At 41.4% G+C, this 25875-nt stretch overlaps 1 protein-coding gene across 2 annotated transcripts in view; it reads right to left on the bottom strand.

Moving 5' to 3' along the window:
* Positions 1-7130: 7130 nt before the first annotated feature.
* Positions 7131-25875, bottom strand: part of LRIG2 (leucine rich repeats and immunoglobulin like domains 2) — a 58126-nt gene continuing 39381 nt past the window's right edge. For both annotated transcript variants that reach the window (XM_025366406.1, XM_025366396.1), the window contains 7 exons: positions 24841-25004; positions 21720-22040; positions 19530-19811; positions 17454-17903; positions 15620-15769; positions 12869-13159; positions 7131-8438 (listed from right to left, as the gene is read on the bottom strand). In XM_025366406.1, the coding sequence (XP_025222191.1) occupies positions 8212-8438; positions 12869-13159; positions 15620-15769; positions 17454-17903; positions 19530-19811; positions 21720-22040; positions 24841-25004 (1885 nt within the window). In that variant the 3' untranslated portion in view covers positions 7131-8211. The remainder of the gene's footprint in view (positions 8439-12868; positions 13160-15619; positions 15770-17453; positions 17904-19529; positions 19812-21719; positions 22041-24840; positions 25005-25875) is intronic.

The raw sequence follows: 25875 nt of genomic DNA, 5'->3' as shown, positions 1-25875 counted from the left end.
TAATGTATTTTAGCTTTATTAAAGACATATTAGACAAACAAGTAGACAAACACATGCTCTATAAAATATACATTCTGATGTGTGACAAAATATAAACAGATACTAAGAAATGACTACACTGAACAATGACTTGGCTTATATCTCTTTTTAGGTACATCTAGTATTAGGGCTGCTCAGACTGGCATTATCCAATAGGGGAAAAAAATAGTAGTGGAAAGTAGAGGGTAAAAATAAGTCTCACCATTGTAAAGAGGACACAGTAAACAGCAAAGAGACATTCCAAGAGTACTTGACCATGTGATCAATTTCTCTTTCAAGATAGTTACAGTTCGTAGAAGATCACTTTACTCCTTTATCTGAAAACAGGCACAAGTCAAGCTGTTTCTTCACCTTCACCCTATTCCATCTACTCACACACACACCCCCTACCTGACTACTGACAAAACCTCCAGATGTTTCACGGGTTTTCAGGGGTTAAGTGCAGCTTATAACATCTCTCTTAGTTCCAAACTCGTTACTTTTGTCAATGAACCAGACAATTGTCCAAAAAAGAAAGAAAATCAAGGCTAACTGATGTTAGTTTAGACTGTACTCCAAACGAAAAAGTTTAAGGTAGAAAAAAGGGGGGAAAACATCTGCCAACTGTATGGGGAAAGAGATCACGTAATAGAAAAATGAAACATTACTTGCAGGTTGCCAAAAAAAGAATCTTAGCTCAATCTTCTAAGGTTCAACTGTCTTCACAATTACCTCTATAATCTGTATAAGAAGCAAAGAAAGAAGAGGATGTGGCATAAAATGACAGTAAATTTACCTGTTATTCCATTACGCTTCTGGCATTTCTGTGGCTATTAAAGTGATTAGAAAAGGCCATGACACACTTGGGTAAAATATTGGTATAAAACAACACCACAGTCTCAACCCCATTCTAATTGTAGTCTCACAGATAAGAAGAAACAAGAATAAAAATTATCAAGAGGGCTGGGCACAGTGCCTCATGCCTGTAATCCCAGAACTTTGGGAGGCCAAGGTGGGTGGATCACTTGAGGTCAGGAGTTCAAGACCAGCCTGGGCAACATGGTGAAACCCTGTCTCTACTAAAAATACAAAAATTAGCCAGGCATGGTGCCAGGTGTCTGTAATTAATTCCAGCTACTTGGGAGGCTGAGGCAGGAGAATCGCTTGAACCTGGGAGGTGGAGACTGCAGTGAGCTGAGACCATGCCACTGCACTCCAGCCTAGGCAATAGAGCGAGACTCTGTCTTACAACAAAAATGTAATCAAGAGTAAAAAAGAGTTTTAATACATTATAGGCTTTTAAATTTGTTAGTATAGTAATGCCACTTATGCTAGTTAACTACTTATAGATTTCTTCAGAAGATTAAGCCTAGAATTTCGTGTTTCATGTTCCCAGCTACGAACACAGGTCAGACCCCTTTTGTCAACCAAAGCCCAAAATTATCTGGTTTCCTGAAGAGCTCTAAAATGAATACAAAGGACTTAGAAAGCACAAAGTTTTAAGACTATCAGATTGCTTCTGGGGATTTCCAATGATAAAAGTGAAAAAGACCTTAAAGGTCATCTTGCCCATATTCCATCTCAATACAGAAATTTCTTAAACACTATTAACAGATGATGATTTAGCTTCTGTATATACCTTTCCACCAAAAAGGCTGATTATTCCATTATCAGATAAATTTATTAAAGAGCCTACACAAAATTTATTAGCAAGTATATAATACACCTCCCTGTGTATAACTCCTGTCTTCTGGAATAGAATTCTTATTTTTTATGACGACCCTTTAGGTAATTAAAGACTTTTAACACATCTCTGTTTTCATAGGGAAATGGGTGACAGAATCTAAATTGCTTGACATCTTAATGTTCCTTTTACAATCTCACAATGGGCGATGTGAAGACAGCTGTTTTTAAACATGAAAGTTATTCTGAGGTGGCACTTTAGGGGAACTTGCACACTGGAATGGGTTCCCACTATTTTTTTCAAGAGAGTAGCTTGTATACTAGGGAAAGTACTGCAGGGTGCGGTGGCTCATGCCTATAATCCCTGCACTTTGGGAGGCCAAAGAGGGGAGATTGCTTGAGCCCAGGAGTTTGTGGTCAGCCTGGGCAACAAGGTGAAACCCCATCTCTACAAAAAATACAAAAATTAGCTGGGTGTGGTGGTGCAGCTACTCAGGTGGTTGAAGTGGATCACTTGGGCCTGAGATATTGAGGCTGCAGTGACGACAGTGAGCCACGATCACACCATTGCACTCCAGCCTGGGTGACACGGTGCAACCCTGTCTCAAAAAAATAAAAGAAGTTGCGGAGTAACAGAGAGCCAATGGCATAAGTGTAGATCCTGTAGGGCACGGAGTTCAAGGAATACTGTCTTTTTTTCCAGGTAGACTTGGAGAATCGGCCTGAAAGGGGACAAACAAATCAAGAGAATTTATGTATTCCTAGTGAAATAAAGTGCTCACTGGGGGGCAGTGGGGAAAGGAGGTATTTCTCTCAGCATTTCAGTTAACCCTGCTTTGCAACATTCCTGATTAGCATTAAGCAGACATGATTCTGCTGGAAGAAATACTCATGGGACACTAATCCTGCTTAGAGGGTTAACATACTGCTTGATCAAAAACATATGCAATAATGAAAAGTTTCAGGAATTCCTTTTCCTAGGGGTGTGTATGTGTTTATTTAAGATAGGCTCTTCACATTTAAATAGATTGCTGACTAGCTATTTAGGCAAGCTAGGAATATCTAAGGACATCTCAACCATCTGAGTTGACATAATGGAAAATGACCTGGCTCTTCAGGAGACCAGACTCTGACAGCACTGTCAGTAGAAGGACCACTGCTAGAGCAGAGAGGCAGCACTCCTACATGGGTTTGTTTGTTTAATTTTTAATTTAATTTTTTTTTTATATGGAGCCTCACTCTGTCACCAGGCTGGAGGGCAGTGGCACGATCTTGGCTCACTGCAACCTCTGCCTCCTGGGTTCCAGCGATTCTCCTGCCTTAGCTTCCCGAGTAGCTGGGACTACAGGTACGCACCACCACACCCAGCTTATTTTTGTATTTTTAGTCGAGATGGAGTTTCACCATGTTGGCCAGGATGGTCTCAATCTCTTGACCTCGTGATCTGCCCACCTCGGCCTCCCCGAGTGCTGGAATTACAGGCGTGAGCCACCGCGCCCGGCCTCCTACACGAAGTTTTCTAGAGCACTGGCTCACAGGCTGTCATCTGCCCTCTCACACACGACAGCTGATGCTCAGTGGCACAGTCTCTGGCAGCCTCGCCCTAACTCCACCTTTTCCATTCAGGAAATCTATCAGAATTTGAGCGAGAGTAATATAATTACAGGGATAACTTTGAATACATTGGAAAGGTGAGTCACAAACTAGTTACAAATTAGTTGTGGTAGACCTGTCAACTCATTCTGATACTGTAGTGTGCTATAAAACCAGCATTCAGACATTCTGCTCTGGAGAGCAATGGGCGGTTTTTCCACTGAGTCAAGATTCTTTGTTTACTAACACTGTTTAGAAGCAGAATTTTTTTCTCCTAATGAGTATTTCTTAGACCATTACTCCTGCTATATATAAAGGAAATATATCTGGCTCAAGTCAGAATGAGCAGCATCACTCTTGTTCTACTCGAACAAATGTCACGAAAGCAGCTTTTTATTAAAGTGGCATAATCCTCCTTAGCTCCTGGAGGGAATTACAGATTCATAGAATGTTACAGCTGGAAAGGGCTTTACAGCATCTAGAAAAATGTCCTCAGGCCGGGCGCGGTGGCTCACGCCTGTAATCCCAGCACTTTGGGAGGCCGAGGCGGGTGGATCACCTGAGGTCGGGAGTTCAAGACCAGCCTGACCAACATGGAGAAACCCCGTCTCTACTAAAAATACAAAATTAGCTGGGCGTGGTGGCGCATGCCTGTAATCCCAGCTACCAGGGAGGCTGAGGCAGGAGAATTGCTTGAACCTGGGAGGCGGAGGTTGCGGTGAGCCAAGATTGTGCCACTGCACTCCAGCCTGGGCAACGAGAGTGAAACTCTGTCTCAAAAAAAAAAAAAGTCCTCATTTCATAAATGAGAAAATCTAGCCAAGAGAAGAAAAAGACTCACCCTTGATTACAAAGTTAGTAACAAGCAGAGTCAGGAAGCGAACGAGGTCTAAATTCTGAGTCAGTCTAGTACAGACTACACCATAATCTAGTAAGAAAGGAAGAAAAGGGATCGCAGATTGAAGGGACAGGAAATTGTGATCTTTAAGAAGTTCAAAGTGAAAATGATCAGAGGCTGACATATTAAAGAAAAAGGTGTGGCAGTACTAAACAGCTCAAGAAGGGCTGCTGCCTGTGGATGAACACTTAGGATTGAAAATAAGAATAAATGCTCAACTTTCTGGCAAAAAGTTGAGAAATTATGTGAGTTTAGAACCCTTGAACAAGAACTTAAAAATAGACATTTAAGTGGCTGAAATTATCTAGTGAGTAATACTGGATTTAGAGGAGGGAACTGGACAGCTTGTGTAAGGAAATCTGAAAGCACAAAGAAGGAATTACATTGCATTAGTGTGAAGTTCTTTATTTACCTAAAGCTCTTTGGTATAGAAATTGAAGAAAACTTTTTGGCTTAATCACTTATACAAAACAAGGACCACTCCAAGGCTTTACAGTATAAAAATTTTGGGGTTGGGCGAGTGGCTCATGCCTGTAATCCCCACACTTTGGGAGGCCAAAGAGAGCAGATCACCTGAGGTCACGAGTTTGAGACCAGCCTGGCCAACATGGTGAAACCCCATCTCTACTAAAAATACAAAAAAAAAACAACTCGGAAATGGTGGTGTGCCTGTAATCCCAGCTACTCGGGAGGCTAAGGCAAGAGAATTGCTTGAACCTGGAAGGCAGAGGTTGCAGTGAGCCGAGATCATGCCACTGCACTCCAGCCTGGGTGACCGAGATGGACTCCATCTCAAATTAAAAAAAAAAAAAAGAATGTTTGCATGTTTGTCTACTCCCAAGAGCACTCTTCCCTTCTTAAGATATACTGTGCACTGGTAAAAGATTAAAAACAGAACAAACTCAGCTAAGAAGCAATCTTTGGTTTCCTGGTCAATGAAGAACTTTGCTGAAAGAAGATATTCCCATTTAGAGAAAGCACAAAGTGAACACAACTAGAAACAACTAAAACTCAGTCTGGTATTTCAATACTGTGTCATAACAGCCAGACAACTTTCCAGCTGTTCTCCAAGACAGAAAACTCAGATTCTGACAATGAAGAAGATGGATGTGGCCCAGTGCAGAAGTCAGATGGACCAATTGGTTCCAGAAGATTTCTACTTGCAAATAATCTGAGTGATGAAGATTACAGGCTTATGAGTGATAACAATTTGCTAGGCATTATAGGTGAAGTACAGAAGAGTTGCTGAGAAGGTTACAACAAATTAAAGAGGATTCCCCACAAGAATCAGGTGAAAGTAGAGGTGGATAATGTCTAGTACTAGTAATGAGTCTGGAATAAAGTGGCTTACCTCTTTTGAACAAACTGAAAATATGACAGGAAGTGAGCAAAGAGAAAACCAAGCTTGGACAGCAGTGAGTCAGAGTAATCCATATAGTGGTAATTTCAGATTCAATGTAGGGATCAATTTTATCCTTAATAATGGAAGGCTGAATACAGCAAATAAATATGCATCATCTGCAAGACTTCCCAGGGGAGAAAATGAGGAAAACAGAGGAAAAAGTGGAAAATATGGGTGCAGCACACCAACATGGCACAAGTATACATATGTAACAAACCTGCACGTTGTGCACATGTACCCTAGAACTTAAAGTATAATAAAAAAAAAAGAAAGTGGAAAATCCACAATCTGACTCAACATTTGCAAGGCCACCCAGGTCAGGTACAAAGTGTGACAGACGTATTAATGAAAGTTCCACTTACCAGAGGTCAGAGAAGACTGAGAAGCAGGAGGCCAGACCAATGGAGAACTAGAGCGAGAAACAAAAGTAGGTTGCCTCCAAATTCACGGTAAGAAATTTCACAAATATTTCATGACAATACACCATCTCAGACTTTTGAATGACCCCTGGTAAATGAGACAGAGATTTTCTAGAACTCAGCAACATGAGACATTGAGAGAGTAAATAACTGACCCATAGTTGCAAAGTGGGCATCTTTTTGCAGCTTTTGGAACATGGAATACCTTTCCAGGAGAACATTCTCCAGACACAATCAGAAATGGTGAATCTGGGGCACTGAGACTGAGAAATCCAGTCATAGTCCTGGCTGTGATAGTAGGAAGAGTTCATCATAGAGAATATTTGCCAAGATATAGCACGCCTAAGAGAACCCAGTTAACTCCAACACCAAACAACAGTCACTTTAGAAAGTGAACAACGAGGACTCAGAAATAATATTTTCACATTCTGAGCAAGCAGGTGTGAGAACCTATTTCACTACCAACAGAATTCCTATTCACAGAATTTCAAATACTCATTTAATACACCTGTTGCAACTCAAAGAGCATTAAAGCAAATAATGACAAGATGTGCAGACTCAAATACGGACAGTGATAGTGATTTATATCCTAGTGGCTCACCCCAGTCAGAACATGGCAAGAGCAAAGTCACAGATTGAAAGAGATGGTTCTGATATCAGCAACTGTTCTGGCTCCCGGTCATGTCACAGTACTGCTTATGATTCTGACTCAAGTTCTGCAATCTTTAAATCAGCCTCCAGTTTTTGAAGCGTTCATTATACATAAAGTAACAACCCGATCTAACTCACTGGTTTCTGAAGGAATGACTGAACTTTCCTCAATCAATTTCTGTTTCAGTAAAAAAGAGGGAAGTGGGGAGCGAGAGGGGAAGGAAATGAAAGGAATTTCCAAACGAGTTTTCTTCTAGGTACATGCAGCTGTGACAGGACTGCCAGGCTCCGAAAGAACAAGCTTTTTATGTTAGAAAGGGAGTATCACCTAGCACTTTTAAACAGATGGCAAATGACCAGAAGTATGAACCTCTAGGCCTGAAGAAGGCAGTTAATTACACCAAGACTATGTTTATGTGTATACAATCACTAAGCAGCTGCCTCTATAGATACACTTCTTAACAAGTAAGTTTTTAAAACTTTTTATTTATTTATTTATTTTATTTTTGAGCCAGGTCTCGCTTTGTCACCCAGGCTGGGGTGCAGTGGCTTCACACAGCTCACTGCAGCCTTGATTTCCCGGGCTCAAGTGACCCTCCCACCTCAGTCTCCCAAGTAGCTAGAACAACAACAGCATGCCACAATGCCCAGCTATTTTTTAAATTTATTTTTTGCAGAGACAGGGTCTCACCATGTTGCCCAGCCTGGTCTCAAATTCCTGGCCTCAAGCAATCCTCCCACCTTAGCCTCTCAGAATGCTGGGATTACAGGTGTGAGCCACAGTTTTTATACTTTAAATAAAATTTTTAGATATCATTAAATCAAGTTATTTAAAATCTGTGATCTGAGAAGCTACTTGTCAATATTATAACTGAATATTATATATAATTTTGGCATATCAAAAATATTTACATTGCAGCCAACACATATGGTCAATGAATACAAAAATTATTTATAAATGTACATATATTTACAGTGACATCCCTGGGCAATAGGGACAAAAAAAAATTCACAAGAATACAAAAACCTTTGACCTGGTACCAGTTGGTCAAGTCTGGGATTCTTGCCAAAGACCTTGAATATCAAAGCCCCAGTCTCAACTATCTGCCTGAAACCACTGAAGAATCCCAGGCACACTTCACACAAGGCTCCAAAGTTATTTTTGCTCCTTGGAAGGCAAAGCAGAACATCAAAGTAGTGATGTTTTCTCAGGACCATTCTGAAGACTAGGGCAATCCAGCAGGTTAAGCAGCAATGTGACTCTTCTGACAGGCAGATGCACACTGGGGCACATCCCCATGGAACCATCAGGAAGCACATTTGCCCCGTATCTTCCCTCTGCCGATGCTGCACATTTTTGATGAGCTGTTACCATTTCTTCATCAGGTATAAGACCAAACAACGCATGGCCCACCTTGGTGCAGTCAGATGCAATCATAAAGAAAGAGTAAAGCAAATGCTGACTTCGGAGTTTCTTCTGAGCTCTGAGGTAGTAAATGCAAAATTAATTTATGAGTCTCTGCCCAGATTTCATCCTGAAGTGGGTTTCATGTGCCTTCACTACCATCTTGAATGTTCCGAGTCCTACTAAAATCAAAACCATGATCCTGTAACCTGTGGCAGGACATGGAAGAAGCGGAACAGTCTGGCTTCAGCCCTGCCAAGCCCTCATTTTGATGAAGTTGTGGTGACTCATGGACTGGCTGCTGGGAAAAAGGAGGATGAGGCAGGCCTAGTTCTCTGTTTATGTTCCAGACGGGCCGCTGCAATGTTTCTGAGAATGAAAGACAAGAATTACCAGTAGTGACTGGTAAAACAATATCCTTTTAGCCAAATCCTCAAAGAAATAAAGATGTTCAATATTCCTGAATAAGGACACTGAAATCAAACACATACAGTCACACGCACGCACGTGCACACACCACCACCACCACCACAACATGGTCTTTCAAATCCCTCTACTTCACAAACCTAACCAATTATTTACTGAGATCATACTATATATCATGTACTTTCACCTGTTATTTTAGTGGTTCTGTTGCCAAAAATTTTTTTTTTTTTTTTTTTTTGAGATGGAGTTTCGCTTTTGTTGCTAGAGTGCAATGGCGTGATCTCGGCTCACTGCAACCTCCGCCTCCCGGGATCAAGCAATTCTACTGCCTCAGCCTCCCAAGTAGCTGGGATTGCAGGCATGTGTCACCATGCCCGGCTAATTTTGTATTTTTAGTAGAGACAGGCGTTTCTCCATGTTGGCCAGGCTGGTCTCGAACTCCCAACCTCATGTGATCTCTCTGCCTCCGCCTCCCAAAGTGCTGGGATTACAGGCGTGAGCCACTGTGTCCAGCCACAAAATTTTTAAATAAAACTCTTTAGACACATGGAAAAGAACTAAAAGACAAAACGGTATCCATATTGTAATGAAAGTTTCATGATAGATAATAATCACTGATTCAGTGCAGCCATTACATCTTTAAATATGTCACAAAATTGTTTTAAAAATAAATGGCCATTCCCTTCCAACTCCTAGCATGTCAACAATTCTAACAACAAATGATAGCCAAAGGAGCTATATTAAATCAAATTATCTGCACACTGGTTTCAAATACGCATTTCTCATTCTTCTTTAGTACAATAGTGAACTATTTTCCCAAAGACTGTTTACTGAAAATTATATTAACTTCATGGGTGCATTTTGGAAAAAGCTAGCCAAACATTATAAAAACAAATACCCAGAAAAAAAAATAAAATCCATGTGAAAAGTAAGCTAGATCAGGGTTTCTCAAGTTTTAATTAATATGCACACAAATAACTTGAGGATCTTGTTAAATGTAGACTCTGATTTGCTAGGTCTGCGCTGGGATCATTCTAACAAGCTCTTAGGTAATGGTGATGCTGATAGTCAATAGACCTGACTTGGAGTAAGAAGCAGCTAGGATACCCTAAGTAAAAAATGGCCAATGCCCCAAAGCACTTTCATTTGCTTGATTTCCTTACTTACGGACCAGTTTAAAAATTAAGGCATCCCTAAAGTTAGAAAAAAGATGGACTACATTTCTGGTCCTTCTTAAACCCTTTTTGTGTTAACTCTTCTAAGACATCCAACTTAAAGTGGATTTACTGTTGATGCATTTCTTTCATGAACACTTAATGTAAAGATTAAGAGATTTAACTTCAATAATAATAGTGCTTCAATAATAGTGCTTTCCTCTGACCTGTAACCTCTTTGGAAGACTTTAATCTCTTAAGAACAACAGGCCGGGCGCAGTGGCTCAAGCCTGTAATCTCAGCACTTTGGGAGGCCGGGACGGGCGGATCACGAGGTCAGGATATCGAGACCATCCTGGCTAACACGGTGAAACCCCGTCTCTACTAAAAAATACAAAAAACTAGCCGGGCGAGGTGGCGGGCGCCTGTAGTCCCAGCTACTCGGGAGGCTGAGGCAGGAGAATGGCGTAAACCTGGGAGGTGGAGCTTGCAGTGAGCTGAGATCCGGCCACTGCACTCCAGCCTGGGCGACAGAGCGAGACTCCGTATCTTAAAAAAAAAAAAAAAAAAAAAAAAAAACAGACTGGGTGCAGTGGCTCATACCTGTAATCACAACACTTTGGGAGGCTGAGGTGGGTGGATCACCTGAGGTCAGGAGTTCAAGACCAGCCTGGCCAACATGGTGAAACCCTGTCTCTATTTTTAAAAAATACAAAAAATTAGCCGGGCGTGGTGGTGGGCACCTGTAATCCCAGCTACTCAGGAGGCTGAGGCAGGAGACTCACTTGAACATGGAAGGCAGAGGTTGCAGTGAGCCGAGATCGTGCCACTGCACTCCAGCCTGGGTGACAGAGCGCGACTCTGTATCTTAAAAAAAAAAAAAAAAAAAAAAGCGAGCATATCTTAGAAACTTTCACAGATGGTTCTGGCAGGAGTAAATGATCTAATGTGGGACATGAAGTAGTAAATGCAAAATTAAGTCTCTGGCCAGATTTCATCCTGAAGAGAGTTTCATGTACCCTCACTACCATCTTGAATTCCAAGTCCTACTAAAATCAAAAGCATGATCCTGTAACCTGTGGGACATAATCGAACGTGGGACATTAGATCATTCACTCCTGCCAGAACTATCCCCAGGAGTATCACAGTATACTTTGCCTTCCTCTGGAAACCTGTAGTTCTCACCTCCTACCCTATCTTTGTTGTTGTTGTTGTTGTTGTTGTTTTCAGACAGAGTCTCACCCTGATGTCCAGGCTGGAGTGCAATCACTCAATCTCAGCTCACTGCAAACTCCGCCTCCCGGGTTCAAGTGATTTTCCTGCCTCAGCCTCCCAAGTAGCTGGGATTACGGGCGCCCACCACCATGCCCAGCTAATTTTTTATTTTTTTAGTAGAGATGGGATTTCACTATGTTGTCCAGGCTGGTCTCGAACTCCTGACCTTGTGATCCACCCGCCTTGGTCTCCCAAAGTGCTGGGATTACAAAAGTGAGCCACTGCACCCAGCCTGACCTCCTACCCTATTCCAGTGCTCCTGCATGTCAGGCTGACAGAAGGATGAAAGCTGATGAAAAGCTTGGATGGACAGGAAGACATGCTCAGCATTACTCTCCATGATCTAGAAAGAGTTTTGTTTCAAATGCCAAGTGGTTATCAAATGCCTAATCTATACAGTATAATGTATATTTCTTTTCCTGGGCCATGTGAGACAGGGGACACAAGCCCAAAACTGCGTTCTCACTTATGACCTTGATCGTACCTCATAGAAGAAAACACCCGCCAAGTGAAGCTGAGATTAAATGTTTACCTACTAGAACAGCAACAAAACAAAACATGTTCGCTTGAACCTGGGAGGCAGAGGTTGCAGTGAGCCGAGATCACGCCACTGGACTCCAGCCTAGGCGACAGGGCTAGAATACATCTCAAATTTAAAAAAAAAATCTTCTCAGTAGGCCAGGCACGGTGGCTCATGCCTGTAATCCCAGCATTTTGGGAGGCCAAGGTGGGCGGATCACCTGAGGTCTGGAGTTCGAGACCAGCCTGAGCAACATGGAGAAACCCCATCTCTACTAAAAACACAAAATTAGCTGGGCATGGTAGCACATGCCTGTAATCCCAGCTACTCGGGAGGCTGAGGCAGGAGAATTGCTTAAATCCGGGAGGTGGAGGTTGTGGTGAGCCGAGATCGCGTCATTGTACTCCAGCTTGGGAAACAAGAGCAAACCTCCATTTCCAAAAAAAAAAAAAAAAAAATCTTCTCAGTAAAAACCATCACCAAATTATGACAAAATTTTATTATTACTATTTTTTGGAGACAGTCTCACTCTGTTGCCCAGGCTGGAGTGCAGTGGCACGATCTTGGCTCACTGCAACCTCCATCTCTTGAGCTTAAGTGATTCTCGTGCCTCAGCCTCCTGAGTAGGTGGGATTACAGGCGCCCGCCACCACACCTGGCTAATTTTTGTATTTTTAGTAGAGACGGGGTTTCACTATGTTGGCCAGGCTGGTCTCAAACTCCTGACCTCAAATGATCCACCTGCTTTGGCCTCCCAAAATGCTAAAATTACAGATGTGAGCCACTGCGCCCAGCCCCCCATATTTTATTCTTTATTTAAATAAAGATGGGAGAAAAATTAATACCCTATATGATACCAGGTGTGGTGGCTCACACCAGTAATCCCAGCACTTTGGGAGGCCAAGGCAGGCAAATCACATGAGGTCAGGAGATCATGACCAGCCTGGCCAACATGGTTAAACCCCATCTCTACTAAAAATACAAAAATTAGCTGGGTGTGGTGGTGCACGCCTATAGTCCCAGCTTCTTGGGAGGCTGAGGTACGAGAATTGCTTGAACCGGGAGGCAGAGGTTGGAGTGAGCTGGGATTGCGCCACTACATTCCAACCTGGGCGACACAGCGAGACTCTGTCTCAGATAAATAAATACCCTGTATGAAACATTTTTGTGTATGGCCTCTCAATTTTTAGTAGTGTGATCTTGTTACCCCCACAAAAGTTGTTTCCATCCTATAGATGAAGACTTCTTTGTAACCCTAGTATGTAGAAATCTCTGGCTATAGTTTACACCATTTAACAATGGCCAGTTTCTCCTATATACCAATCCGTTTGCTTCCTGTCAAATGAGAGCACTACCTATATGACAGAAGGAAGAGTCAATTAGACGAAATAAAAACAAAATAACAACAAAAATGCATCCCTTACCACCACTCATCGGTGTGGACGAAAGTTTCTTCTCACTTATCCTCTCATGGTTGGTGGGAAAGGCAGATGGCTCTCCGTCAGCTGACGATATCAGGCTCTCTAGGGCAGTAGTATCCTGGGGAAGATGAGCTAAATATGTCTCTTTAGGCATCTGGACCATGAGGCTCGACAGTGTCTGATCAAGAACATCCTCCTCAGCAATATAGGTGTATGGACAGTATTCTCGGGTCCTGGAGTAGATGTTGGCATTGTCATAACAATCTGAGCAAATCACCCGGGTACTAGTGCCACCTAATAACAAGAAAAAGAATCTAAATATCTTTCTGTTAAGGAATTATTTTTTGCCAATCATCAGTTTTCTTCAACGGTTGTCATCATCATTGCTAGCATGTATTGAGCACTTACTTTATAAAGTAGGTGAAGTTTCAAGCCCTTTCTGTGAACTGATTCATTAATCCTCACAACATCCTTATGAGGTAGGTATTATTATTATCCCCACTTTACAGACAGGGTGAACTATAGCACAGAGAAGTTAAGTAACTTAACCAAAGTCATACTGCCAGAGTGAGGAGCAGAAACAGCCATTCTGGCTCCAGAGCCCATGCTCTTGAAAACTACACTGAAACATATCTATTGTGGATGGATAGATCATGCCCAAATCAAGGGAGCAAGATAAAGCTGGTACTGTGCTACAAGATACATGCTTGGCTTAAGCAAACTAAGTCAGAGAATAAGGAGTTATGACTTCGCTTCATGAAAAACCATGTTACTTTCATGAGTCAAGAGGTTAAGTAACACCAATTGCTACAAGCATCCCTAGAGAAAGCTTCTGACAATGAGGAGTCCTGCCTGACAAGTACATGGTTGACAGAAGTATAGGTTTAATAATGAACTCCCTGGATTATTATGTGCTTTGAAAACTGAATGATGAAGGAGAGAAGAGAGAGTGAGAAATAGAGTGAGTCACTTATTCAAAATCATGCAACAGGCTAGGAGCAGTGGCTCACGCCTGCAATCCCAACACTTTGGGAGGCCGAGGCAGGTGGATCACCTGAGGTCCGCGGTTTGAGACCAGCCTGGCCAACATGGTGAAACCGTGTCTCTACTAAAAATACAAAATTAGCTGGGCGTGGTGGTGGGTGCCTGTAATCCCAGCTACTCGGGAGGCTGAGACAGGAGAATCACTTGAACCTGGGAGGCAAAGGTTACAGTGAGCTGAGATGGCGCCATTGCACTCCAGCCTGGGTGACAAGAATGAAACTCTGTCTCAAAAAAACAAAAAAACAAAATCACGCAACAGAATGTTAGAACTGGAAGAGAGTGAAAAGTAATTTAGTTTAACCCAGAAAGCAGTGTTATTTCCCACATATTTCAAAGAATAGACTTTTAAGTATTCTTTTAAAAGTCAGAAATGCTGGCGAGGTACGGTGGCTCACGCCTGTAATCCCAGCACTTTGGGAGGCCAAGGCAGGCAGATCACAAGGTCAGGAGTTCAAGACCAGCCTGACCAACGTGGTGAAACCTGTCTCTACTAAAAATACAAAAATTAGCCGGGTATGGTGGCACGCACCTGTAATCCCAGCTACTCAGGAGGCTAAGGCAGAGGAATTGCTTGAACCTGTGAGGTGGAGGTTGCAGTGAGCTGAGATTGTGCCACTGCACTCCGGCCTGGGTGACAGAGTAAGACTCTTTCTCAGAAACAAGAAAAGAGTCAGAACTACTATATTTTTCATGAAAAGCCAAAATAAAATCCCATTTATCAATTAGATAAAGTTCTGTTGACACTCAGTCTAAAAAAGTATCTGAAGAAATGGAATATATCTTTCATTTGTATAGTATTTGAAGTACCACAAAGATTTGTTGAAAAGATCTGTGAGAATCTTGGGGGAAGTGCTTTACAAACTATTGTTTCTTTGTTTAAAAATTAGAAAAGTAAAGCTCAGATCTTAAGTAACTAGTTCATGGTCACAGAGCTGGAAAAAGGAAGAAGTATCAGTCAAACCCAATTCTTCTGTCCCTTAATTCATTCAGTTCTGTCACTCCCTATGGGAGCGAGGGTACGAAAGGGTGGAGGGAGAAGAGCTCTGTGTATGGGTACGCATCTCTACATGTTGGGATGTAGGTTCATTTAATTAGAGAACTCTTTACATCTCTGATATATGCTGAGAACCACTGCTACCCTTTGTTGATTTTTTTAGAGGTAGGGAGTCTTGCTGTGTTGTCCAGGCTAGAGTACAGTGGCTATTCATTGGTGTGCTCACAGCATGATATAGTCTCAAACTCCTGGCCTCAAGCAATCCTTCTGCTTCAGCCTCATGGATAGATGGGACTACAGGCGTGCCACCATGCCTGGCTCTTAGATACCCTTTAAACTTTACTGAATGTCTACCTGTCAGGAAGAGAAACCAGCTTTCCTTGGATGTGGTCTGAAGGATGCCCCCGCCTGAAAAGGGTAAGAAAGAGATACCTGAAAAAAGTTTCCAGAACATCCCTTTCCTATAATTACACAAGTTTGGGAGCCTCTGCTGTGTACTCTAATTTCTTGTTTAATGTGTTTCTCCACTCTGTAAGATGATTTTCTTATCCTGTTAAGACTTTAGTCAATTTTCATCCTATTTTGCATGTGGCTAAATGCTTTCATTAGGTATCTTACTTTAAAATATTGCTTCAGATTAATGGAGAAACTACACACTGAAAAATAAACTCAATAGATGAGGCTGAAATTGTAACCATAAACAACAGAGTCATTACCATCAGTGCCTTTGTGTATATATCCATTGGCAGGAGGCATAAGTTGCTGGTGACTGCCTGCCTCAGAGTTGCTGTAGCCTTCCTGTGGCTCAGACAGCGTTCCTTGGGAAGACAAGTAGCTGGGAATGTCTGCAGGCAGATTGAGCTCCTCTGTAAAAGACGTATTTTTAACTCTCAAAGGTAGGCAATTGAAGTCAACACTCAGAAGACTGTTTTGCAAATGTGTTCCACGTGGATACTATTAGCAAGAAAAACTGTATGTACCTAGGACCCTGACAGCTCTTGGTACTTCCCCTAAAACTATTTCTCACTAGAATTCTTCTCAAAGTTTCACCAAAAGAAACAAAACCTAAAGGTTGAAATCTTATCTACTGCCACACTTTCATAATCTATCTGACTAGATTTCTTTTCTTGCAGGATTTCAGGGTGAGAGGTGTAAAAGACTGACCTCAACAATCCAGTTTGATATTCAAGGGAAAAAAAAGAGAGACTGATCTCAATCACAAGGCATCCATTCTTCCTTACAGCAAAATTATGATGAAAAGGAGCCTTTGACATTAAAGAAAATGCATCTGTAATGCGTTTTTAAGAGTCAAGTTTGGCCAGGCATGGTTGCTCACGCCTGTAATCCCAGCCCTCTGGGAGGCCAAGGCAGGCAGATCGTAAGGTCAAAAGATTGAGATCATCCTGGTCAACATGGTGAAACCCCGTCTCAACTAAAAACACAAAAATTAGGCCGGGCGCGGTGGCTCAAGCCTGTAATCCCAGCACTCTGGGAGGCCGAGACGGGCGGATCACGAGGTCAGGAGATCGAGACCATCCTGGCTAACACAGTGAAACCCCGTCTCTACTTAAAAAAAAATACAAAAAACTAGCCGGGTGAGGTGGCGGGCGCCTGTAGTCCCAGCTACTCGGGAGGCTGAGGCAGGAGAATGGCCTAAACCCGGGAGGCGGAGTTTGCAGTGAGCTGAGATCCGGCCACTGCACTCCAGCCCGGGCGACAGAGCGAGACTCCATCTCAAAAAAAAAAACAAAAAAAAAAAAACACAAAAATTAGCTGGGCGTGGTGGCACACGCCTGTAGTCCCAGCTACTTGGAAGGCTGAGTCAGGAGAATCGCTTGACCCCCGGAAGTGGAAGTTGCATTGAGCCGAGATCATGCCACTGCACTCCAGCCTGGCAACAGAGTGAGACTCCATCTTGGAAAAAAAAAAAAAGTATTTACAAATTCTTAAAATTGTTCAGACGTAGTGGCTCATGCCTATAATCCCAGCACTTTGAGAGGCCAAGGCAGACAAACTGCTTGAGCCCAGGAGTTCGAGACCAGCTTGGGCAACATGGCAAAACCTGACTCTACTAACAACATAAAAAATTAGGTGCGGTGGCACATGCCTATAGTCTCCGCTTCTCAGAAGGCCAAGATGGAAGAATCACCTGAGCCTGGGAAGTCAACGCTGCAGTGAGCCGTATACACTCTGACCTAGGCATTAGAGTAACACCCTATCTCAAATAAACAAACAAAATTCTTTCCTCAAAGAGGTTCTGTTATATCAAAGAAGTTGAACATTTTAACAACAAAAACTCCCTTCCATCACATATCAGGTAATGTATCACAGCTCTTCAGTTTTTTGAGGGGAAGATGAGGTCTCGCTATGTTGCCCAGATGGGCCTTGAACTCCTGGGCTCAAGCAGTCCTCCCACCTCATCCTCCTGAGTAGCTGGGACTACAGGCATGTGCTACTATGACCAGCTCTGTTTTTTATACTGTACAATTAATCCTATACTACATTCTTGACTCAAGTACAAGCGATAGGTGTCATGTGGGTACTACTTACCTGTGTTTGTGATACTATAGTCTTCATTTTTCCTTCTCATGTGGTAAATAACAATGACCCAGATCAAAGAAGTGCCAACAACACAGCAGACCACAACAATGATGACAATGCCAACTGTAGTCCAGCCATCATCTTCATGCCCAATGCTACTCTGGGAAGAGTCACAATTGGGGGATGAAATGACATTTAGGTAAATGTGGCCACGTTCTGTCCCAAGGGTGTTAGACATAATGCAGGTATATTTCCCAGCATCTTCTAGCCCAGCATCTACAATGATGAGAAGCTGATTGGCTGCAGCAAAGAAATGTCGTTCTGTCACCAGCAAAGGCCCATCATCTTTAGTCCAGTTGAGACGAGGTGCAGGACTCCCTCCAGCTATGCACTGTAACACCGCAGTTTCACCTCGGGTTACTGTCTTATCCTCAAGGGGTCTAATAAATGAGGGTGTCTCTAACAGGAAAACATTCAAAAAAAAAATGAAAAGTTAGGCAGTTTTATTCCCTAATTCCTACTGAATTAGATCAATGAGGGTATAATAAAATGAGTAATTTTATATACTCATAGGAGGATTAGAAGTTAATGTTTCAGAACAAAATCCTGACAAAAGCCTCAATCATTTCTCAGTAATTCCAGCTTAGGCAAGCTATCCTAAGTAAGAAATTCAGGGCAGCTGCAATAGCTGGAGGAGGTGAGCAGGGGTGACCCATTAAAAAAGGTTAAAAATAACTTTAAAAAAAAATGAAATTCAAAGATTTATATGCAAAGATGTTTACTACAAAATTTGTAATTTTAAAGAATAAAAATATTTTAAAACCTAGCAGAAAAATGATTAAGTAAATTATAGTATAGTCACATGATGTTTTACAAAGACTTTAATAACAAGGTAACTTGTGGTACAATATTAAATGAAAAAAATGTAGGTATATTTAACTACATAAAAGTGAGAGGGGAAAGTCTAGAATATGCTAAAATCCTTCAGTGTCTGAGTGACTTTCCTCCCCTTTTCCTAATTTTCTGTATATCTTAACATGCTAAAACAATAAATGACTTATTTTTCTAAGGCTGAGGTGGGCGGATCACGAGATCAGGAGTTCAAGACCAGCCTGACCAACATGGTGAAACCCCATCTCTTAAAAAAAATACAAAAACTAGCTGGGCGCAGTGGTATGTGCCTGTAGTCCCAGCTACTTAGGAGGCTGAGACAGGAGAATCGCTTGAACCCGGGAAGTGGAGGTTGCTCTGAGCCGAGATCGCACCACTGCATTCCAGTCTGGGCGACAGAGTGAGACTCCATCTCAAAATAAATAAATAAATAAATAAATAAATAAATAAATAACTTCTTATTTTTCTGGTTATACAAGTAACACAAACCAACAAACTTAATAATAATAATAATAACTGACATCTAGGAAAATACAGAACTGGAAAGTAGAATTTACCTTGGATTTGAGTTCCATGAAGAAAAGTATTATAACAAGGAAGAAAAAACAAAACAAAACAATAACAACAACAAAAAAAAACCCAGGCTAGCCGGGGGGAAATGTTTAGGAAAAAAGGCATTTTACCAGAAACAGGGTTAAGAAGAACACACTGAAAAGGAAAGCAGAAACTCTAACTAGAAAATACATTTTTTGTTTGTTTAATTTTTTTTGAAAATGAACTAGGAGCAAACAGTTAGGTTCCTATCAAGCAATAAGTGAAGCAGCATCAAATGGCTGGGATACTCCTAAGAGAACAGTGGAACTCTCAATGCAAACTCACTGAATGGTAAACACACCTACATGAAATAGAAACCTTACAGTGAGGGACTTGAAAAAGTAAGTTGATAAAGGAATTTGAACTTTCAATTATTGTGATAAGGATGCCTACCTAATTTTGCCCTATGTATTTTCCCACATTTCAGTTATCTGACCTACTAATTCCTAGACTGACATAACCCTGCATAAAATTGTGAAATAAGATAAAGATCTAAGAATCAGAGAGGTAATCTCAAACTTATTTTTCTTGCTTGTTAAGACCAAGAGTAGATCCCAAAGACTCCAAAAAGAGCAGGGACCCATGAAACAGTAAACGTACCTAACACTGTTAGGGAAGCATTTGCTGAGAGACCTCCTGCTATATTTTGTGCCATGCAGCTATAGATTCCCATATCTTCTATTTTCACGTTGGCAATAAAGAAGACGTCATCTTCGGGCATGACGTGCATGCGTCTTTCTCGAGCCGCAGGGAAGTCAGTACCACCATCTTTCTGCCAGGAAATCTGAGGTGCAGGGTGTCCCTCTGCAGCACATTCTAATCTGGCCATGGCACCAGTGCGAATAGTCAGATCCATTGGCGTTTTCAGAAAAGATGGCATCTCTGTTTCCAGAAAGACCACCAAGAAAAAGTGGGCAGGGGAACAAAGACACACATATATATATAAATAGGCATGAAAGAGTCTAGTAGGCAAAACACCCCGTAATGTTCCATTTCTTTGTGAAGACAAGCTCTCTGATTGAGAGTGAATATAGTTTTATAAATTAAAAAAAAAAAACAAAACCTTTAGAGATAGGGTCTTGCTCTGCCATCCAGGTGGGAGTACAGTGGCGCAATCACAGCTCACTGCAGCTTCAAATTCCTGGCCTCAAGCTATCCTCCCACCTTGGCCTCCCAAAGTCCTGGGACTACAAGCCTGAGCCACAGCACCCGGCCAAGAGTGAATATGGTTTTGAGGCCATCTCTTCTTCCAGAACCTCAGAGTATTTGGAGCACACTGATAACTGTGTCTTCTAGGATGCATGATACACTTAATCATCAGCTGGAACTAGGGAAAGCAGAAGGCCACAAACCTTCTTGAACTTCCTATTTTAGAACCTGATATTTACCATGATTCCCTCACTTATAAAGCTAAATGATGCTTCCCTGGGAGGCTGAGGCAGGAGAATCACTTGAAACCAGGAGGTGAAAGTTGCAGTGAGCCGAGATCACACCACTGCACTCCAGCCTGGGTGACAAACTGAGACTCCATCTCAAAAACAAAAGATGTTGCCCAAACCAACATCTACAAAGCTATCAAGGAAACTGCATGCTAAAAAAAACTTATGCCTTCAAAAGTATCATTAAAAACAGAAGTGAAACATAAGTACATCTTTTGGTTGCACAAAGCCTAAAATGTTGTACTTATTCAATTTGATACGCAATAGATAAATCAAGCTATTTTTGAGAAGCTTTTGCAGGAAAGAAGAGTATTCATTTTTAAAATGATCCTGTGCGGAGTGGAAAACCAAACACCGTATGTTCTCACTTATAAGTGGGAGCTAAGTATGAGTACACAAAGGCATACAGAGTGGTATCATGGACTTCAGAGATTCAGAATGGAGAGGGTGAGCGGGGGGCTAGGGATAAAAAACTACACATTAGATACAATGTATGCCACTTGGTGATGGGTGCACTAAATTCTCAGAATGCACCACTATAATCTATGGGGAAAAAACTCACTTGTACCCCCAAAAGGTACTGAAATAAGGCTGGGTGCAGTGGCTTATACCTGTAATCCAATACTTTGGGAGGCCAAGGCAGATGGATCGCTTGTGCTCAGGAGTTTGAGACCAACCTGGCCAAAATGGTGAAACCTCGTCTCTACTAAAAATACAAAATTTAGGTGAGCCTGGTGGCGCACATCTGTAATTCCAGCTACTCGGAATTACAGGAGACAGGAGAATCACTTGAACCTGGGAGGCGGAAGTTGCAGTGAGCTGAGATCATGCCACTGCACTCCATCCTGGGTGACAGAGTGAGACTCCATCTCAAAAAAAAAAGAGAGAAATTAAAATAAATAAATAAAAATACACACACAAACACACAAATGATCCTGTGTAACTACATTTAGACAATGATAATGACCATTAGACCCAAAAATGACCTAGATATTCCCAGTTATTATAAGGCCCATCAGGAATAAATTTTATAGTTATCAAGAGAGATTTATGGTTCTGGAATGAAAACTGAGAATTTCATAAGAATGTCTTCAAAAGCATAAACAGCAGTGAAAACAGCTTATCTCTTAGGGCCACAGCATTTACCCTTCAACCAAAGACCAATTAGAGACCATAAGTGGGCAGACTGACTAATCCAAAAATCCCACCCACTTGACACGTTATCACAACTCAAAAGACAGTAAGAGTCCTGCTTAAATGTCAGGTTTAGCCTAATTCTCTCAAGTGATTCAAAACAGAACATGAAAAATCCTTCTAAACTAAAAAATAATCAAGGAGCATAATTCCTTACCATTTACAGTCAGTTTGGCTTTCTGAGAATAATTAGAACCAAAGTGATTAGTAACAATACACTGATATTTTCCTTCATCTGTGAAATTCACGTTGAAAAGATGTAAGATACTAGTATATTCCAGAGCTTCTCCAGCTTGCTGCCGATAACGAACAAAATTCTCAACATCCACGTCATACAGGATTTCACTGTCTTTGCGCCACACAGTGGACATGGGTGAATCACTGCTGCTCACTGCAGTGCATGTCAGAGTCACATTCATGCCTCTTAGAGCAATTATGGTTTCAGGATGTGTCCTTATCTGTGGCTTAAGAAAATCATCTAGGGGGAAAAAAATGCATCCGCAGCCAAGTCAGTTATATATTTTTGCTTTAAATTTTAAAACAAATACTATAAATTTGTGTGTTCTGTTTACAAAGTGGCATATTAAAGTTTAAAGAGACCACAGAGCTAGAGTCCAATTCCCTTAGTTAAAGATGGGGGAAATGAGGCCCAGAAAATTCAAATGACTTGCTCAAAGACATGTCAAGTCAGTGGCAGAGCCTGGACTGGAACTCAAGTTTCCTGACTTCAGGATCCAGCACTTTTCTACTAGCCCTTACTGTCACTTGTGTGCTCGGAATGTATTTCTCAAGGATTATCACTTATTGGGGAAAAACAGAAACCTTATATTAGGATTTCAAGACAAGTTCTACTTCTATTACCCCTTGTATATATGTATGTGATAGATAAACGTGTATATGGCCAGGAGCGGTGGCTCATGCCTGTAATCCTAGCACTTTCGGAGGTCAAAGTAGGTGGATCACCTGAGGTCAGGAGTTCGAGACCAGCCTGGCCAACATGGCGAAACCTCATCTCTTCTAAAAACACAAAAATTACCCGGGCGAGGTGGCGGGCGCCTGTAATCCCAGCTACTTGAGAGGCTGAAGGAGAATCACTTGAACCCAGGGTGGGGAGGCAAGCCGAGATCATGCCACTTCACTCCAGCCTGGGCAAAAGAGTGAGACTCTGTCTCAAAATAAAAAAAAATAAATATATATATATATATATAAAACCATTATCCTTTCTGTGCCAATATAAAATGGGGAGCTTATGAATGATTTATATTTCACAGAGAATACCTAATAAAACAAATTATTTGAAAGCATTTTGTATGTGCACAGGTTTCACCTAAAGCAGTGAAAAAATCCAAATAGGGTCAAATGTCCAACTGAAGATTGGCTTAGGACTAGCTAATAAAATATAGATTCATAATTAATAATGTTATTGGACTGACTGAGAGAAGCAGGTATATAAATCTTAACCAGTATCTCCACTGGATAACATTTCATTGTGCCATAAAAGCAGTAAGTGGAAGGGGAGGAAAAAATATATGGTATGTCTATATTTAAAACTAAGTAAAAAGGGATTGTGTGGCAATGTCAGCAGAATTTAACCTTTACTAGATTCTGTTCTCTTCTTTAAAATTTGTAAAAACAATGGATGTATTTTGTGGGCCCGAACTTCCAAGTGTGTGTTCTGTTCCAACCATCTTTAAGTACACTGTGAAAACAGATTTGGCAACATATAGGTACTCAAATGATCAGAGATACTCTAGGGATATGCAACATAGATACACTGAGCTAAAAGGTCTCCTATGTAAAGCTAACAATCAGTCATTCCACTTTAAAGAAAAAAAATTTTTTTTTTTCAGACAAAGTCTAACTCTGTCGCCCAGGCTGGAATGCAGTGGCACAATCTTGCCTCACTGCAACCTCCAACTCGGTTCAAGCAATTTTCCTGCCTCAGCCTCCCGAGAAGCTGGGATTACAGGTGTGTGCCACCACACTCAGCTAATTTTTGTATTTGTCAGGGTTTCACCATGTTGGCCAGGCTGGTCTTGAACTCCAGACCCCAGGTGACCTGCCCACCTTGGCTTCCCAAAGTGCTGGGATTACAGGTGTGAGCCACCATGCCCAGCCTAAAGGAAATTTAAGTGTAAAGGAAAAAATTCCAAATTGAGAAAGAATAATATAGAAGTATACTTGAAATTGGCTGGGCACAGTGGCTTATACCTATAATCCCAGCACTTTGGGAGGCAGAGGCAGGGAGATCACCTGAGGTCAGCAGTTCAAGACCAGCCTGGCCAACATGGCAAAACCCCGTCTCTACTAAAAATACAAAAATTAGCCAGGTATGGTGGCACACACCTGTAATCCCAGCTACTCAGGAGGCTGAGACAGGAGAATTGCTTGAACCCAGAAGGCAGAGGTTGCAGTGAGCCGAGATCACACCACTATACTCCAGCCTGGGTGACGCAGCAAGACCCCATCTCAAAAAAAAAAAAAAAAAGTATATTTGAAAGTATACGTGCTAGAATCAGGACAACTTGTCTATGACTCTCTCTCTCCCCTCAAAGAAAAAACACAACTCTGCCACTTTAATGTTATGAAACCGCATAAAAAATACGAAACACACAGAATCAGTATATTCATATGCTGTTGGTGACAACTTTAAACTAGTGCTATCTTTTTAGAAAGTACCTGGGGCTGGGCACGGTGGCTCACGCCTGTAATCCCAGCACTTTGGGAGGCAGAGACGGGCGGATCACGAGGTCAGGAGATCAAGACCATCCTGGCTAACACGGTGAAACCCCGTCTCTACTAAAAAATACAAAAAACTAGCCGGGCGAGGTGGCGGCGCCTGTAGTCCCAGCTACTTGGGAGGCTGAGGCAGGAGAATGGCGTGAACCCGGGAGGCGGAGCTCGCAGTGAGCCGAGATCGCGCCGCTGCACTCCAGCCTGGGGAACAGAGTAAGACCCCTTCTAAAAAAAAAAAAAAAAAAAAAAAAAAAAGAAAGTACCTGGTGGCACTTTTCAAGATCTACTAAAAATGTTCATATAAAAAAACTCACATTGCTTAATTCAGGAATCTGACTACCAAATACCTAACCTAAGGTTAACAATCCCCCTAAAAGAGAAAAGCCTTCATTCATGAAAATGCCTGTGATCATTTTTAATGGCAATTAAAACTGTATGATTACAAAAATTGCTAGTGGAAAATCATTCTGGTTTTATTTTTTTAAATTCTGTTAAGATTATTAAGTGTGTAATATATAAAATTTTAAAACAAAAATACAAACCACAGACAAAATCTTTCAGATCCACATTCAGGATGCTTTGCCCTGCTAGCCATTCAGGGTGTGCACAGCTTACATTCACAGAATGTTGAAAGTTATTATCAATCAACCACTGAAGTAGCCACTTCAAATGGCAGTCACAGAGCAAACTGCTTGTGTTCAGAATCCTGCAGGAAAGAAAAGAGGAAAAGCATCCTTTGTTTTACTTTTTGTTCTAAACGTCTTCAGTATTAAAACCTTACCACACACCTATCCATTATTCTTGCCAAAAACATTCAACATAAATGTAATCATGAGAAAACCAATTGAGACTGTCTGCCAAAATTCTTTAAATGTATCAACCTCATGAAAGACACTAAAAAAAGAGAGGGGAACAAGGGTGGCCAGGGATCTATTTTGAAGACGACTAAAGAGTCATTACAATCAAATGAAATGTGTGATTCTTGATTGAAAAAAAGCATCTACGAAGGACTTTTTTTTTAACATTGGGGAAATTTGAGTATGGACTGTGTATTAGTTAATATTATCTTATCAATGTTAATTTCCTTGGGTGTGGTAATGGTGATGTCTTCGTGAGAAAATGTACTTGTTCTTAAAAAATACATGCTGAGATATTTAGAGGTGAAGTGTCATCATGGCTGCAACTTTTAAATGGTCAGCAAAAAAACTGTGTATGTGTGTATATATATATATATATTTGTGTGTACGTGGAGAGAGAGCAAGAGCTAAAATGACAGAGGAGGAGGGAGGGAAACAGAACAAATTTAGCAAAACGTTAACAGTCAGTGAATCTAGATAAAGCATATATGGTGTTAATTGCACCTTCCTTTAAATTTTGGAGGTTTAAATTTTTTCTCATGAAAGTATTGGGATGTAACACTATATATATTGGAGCATCGAGAGATCTCTGTTGTAGACAGCATATAATTACTGTCAAATTATTTCATGAAGACGAAAAACACTTCTGCACTAAGCCAGACTCAGTGGCTCATACCTGTAATCCTAGCACTTTGGGAGGCAGAGGCAGGAGGATCACCT

Source organism: Theropithecus gelada, chromosome 1, assembly GCF_003255815.1.
Source record: "Theropithecus gelada isolate Dixy chromosome 1, Tgel_1.0, whole genome shotgun sequence".
Lineage (NCBI taxonomy): Eukaryota > Metazoa > Chordata > Mammalia > Primates > Cercopithecidae > Theropithecus > Theropithecus gelada.
Note: the sequence above shows the minus strand (reverse complement) of the source record. Positions and strands in the feature narration are given on the sequence as shown.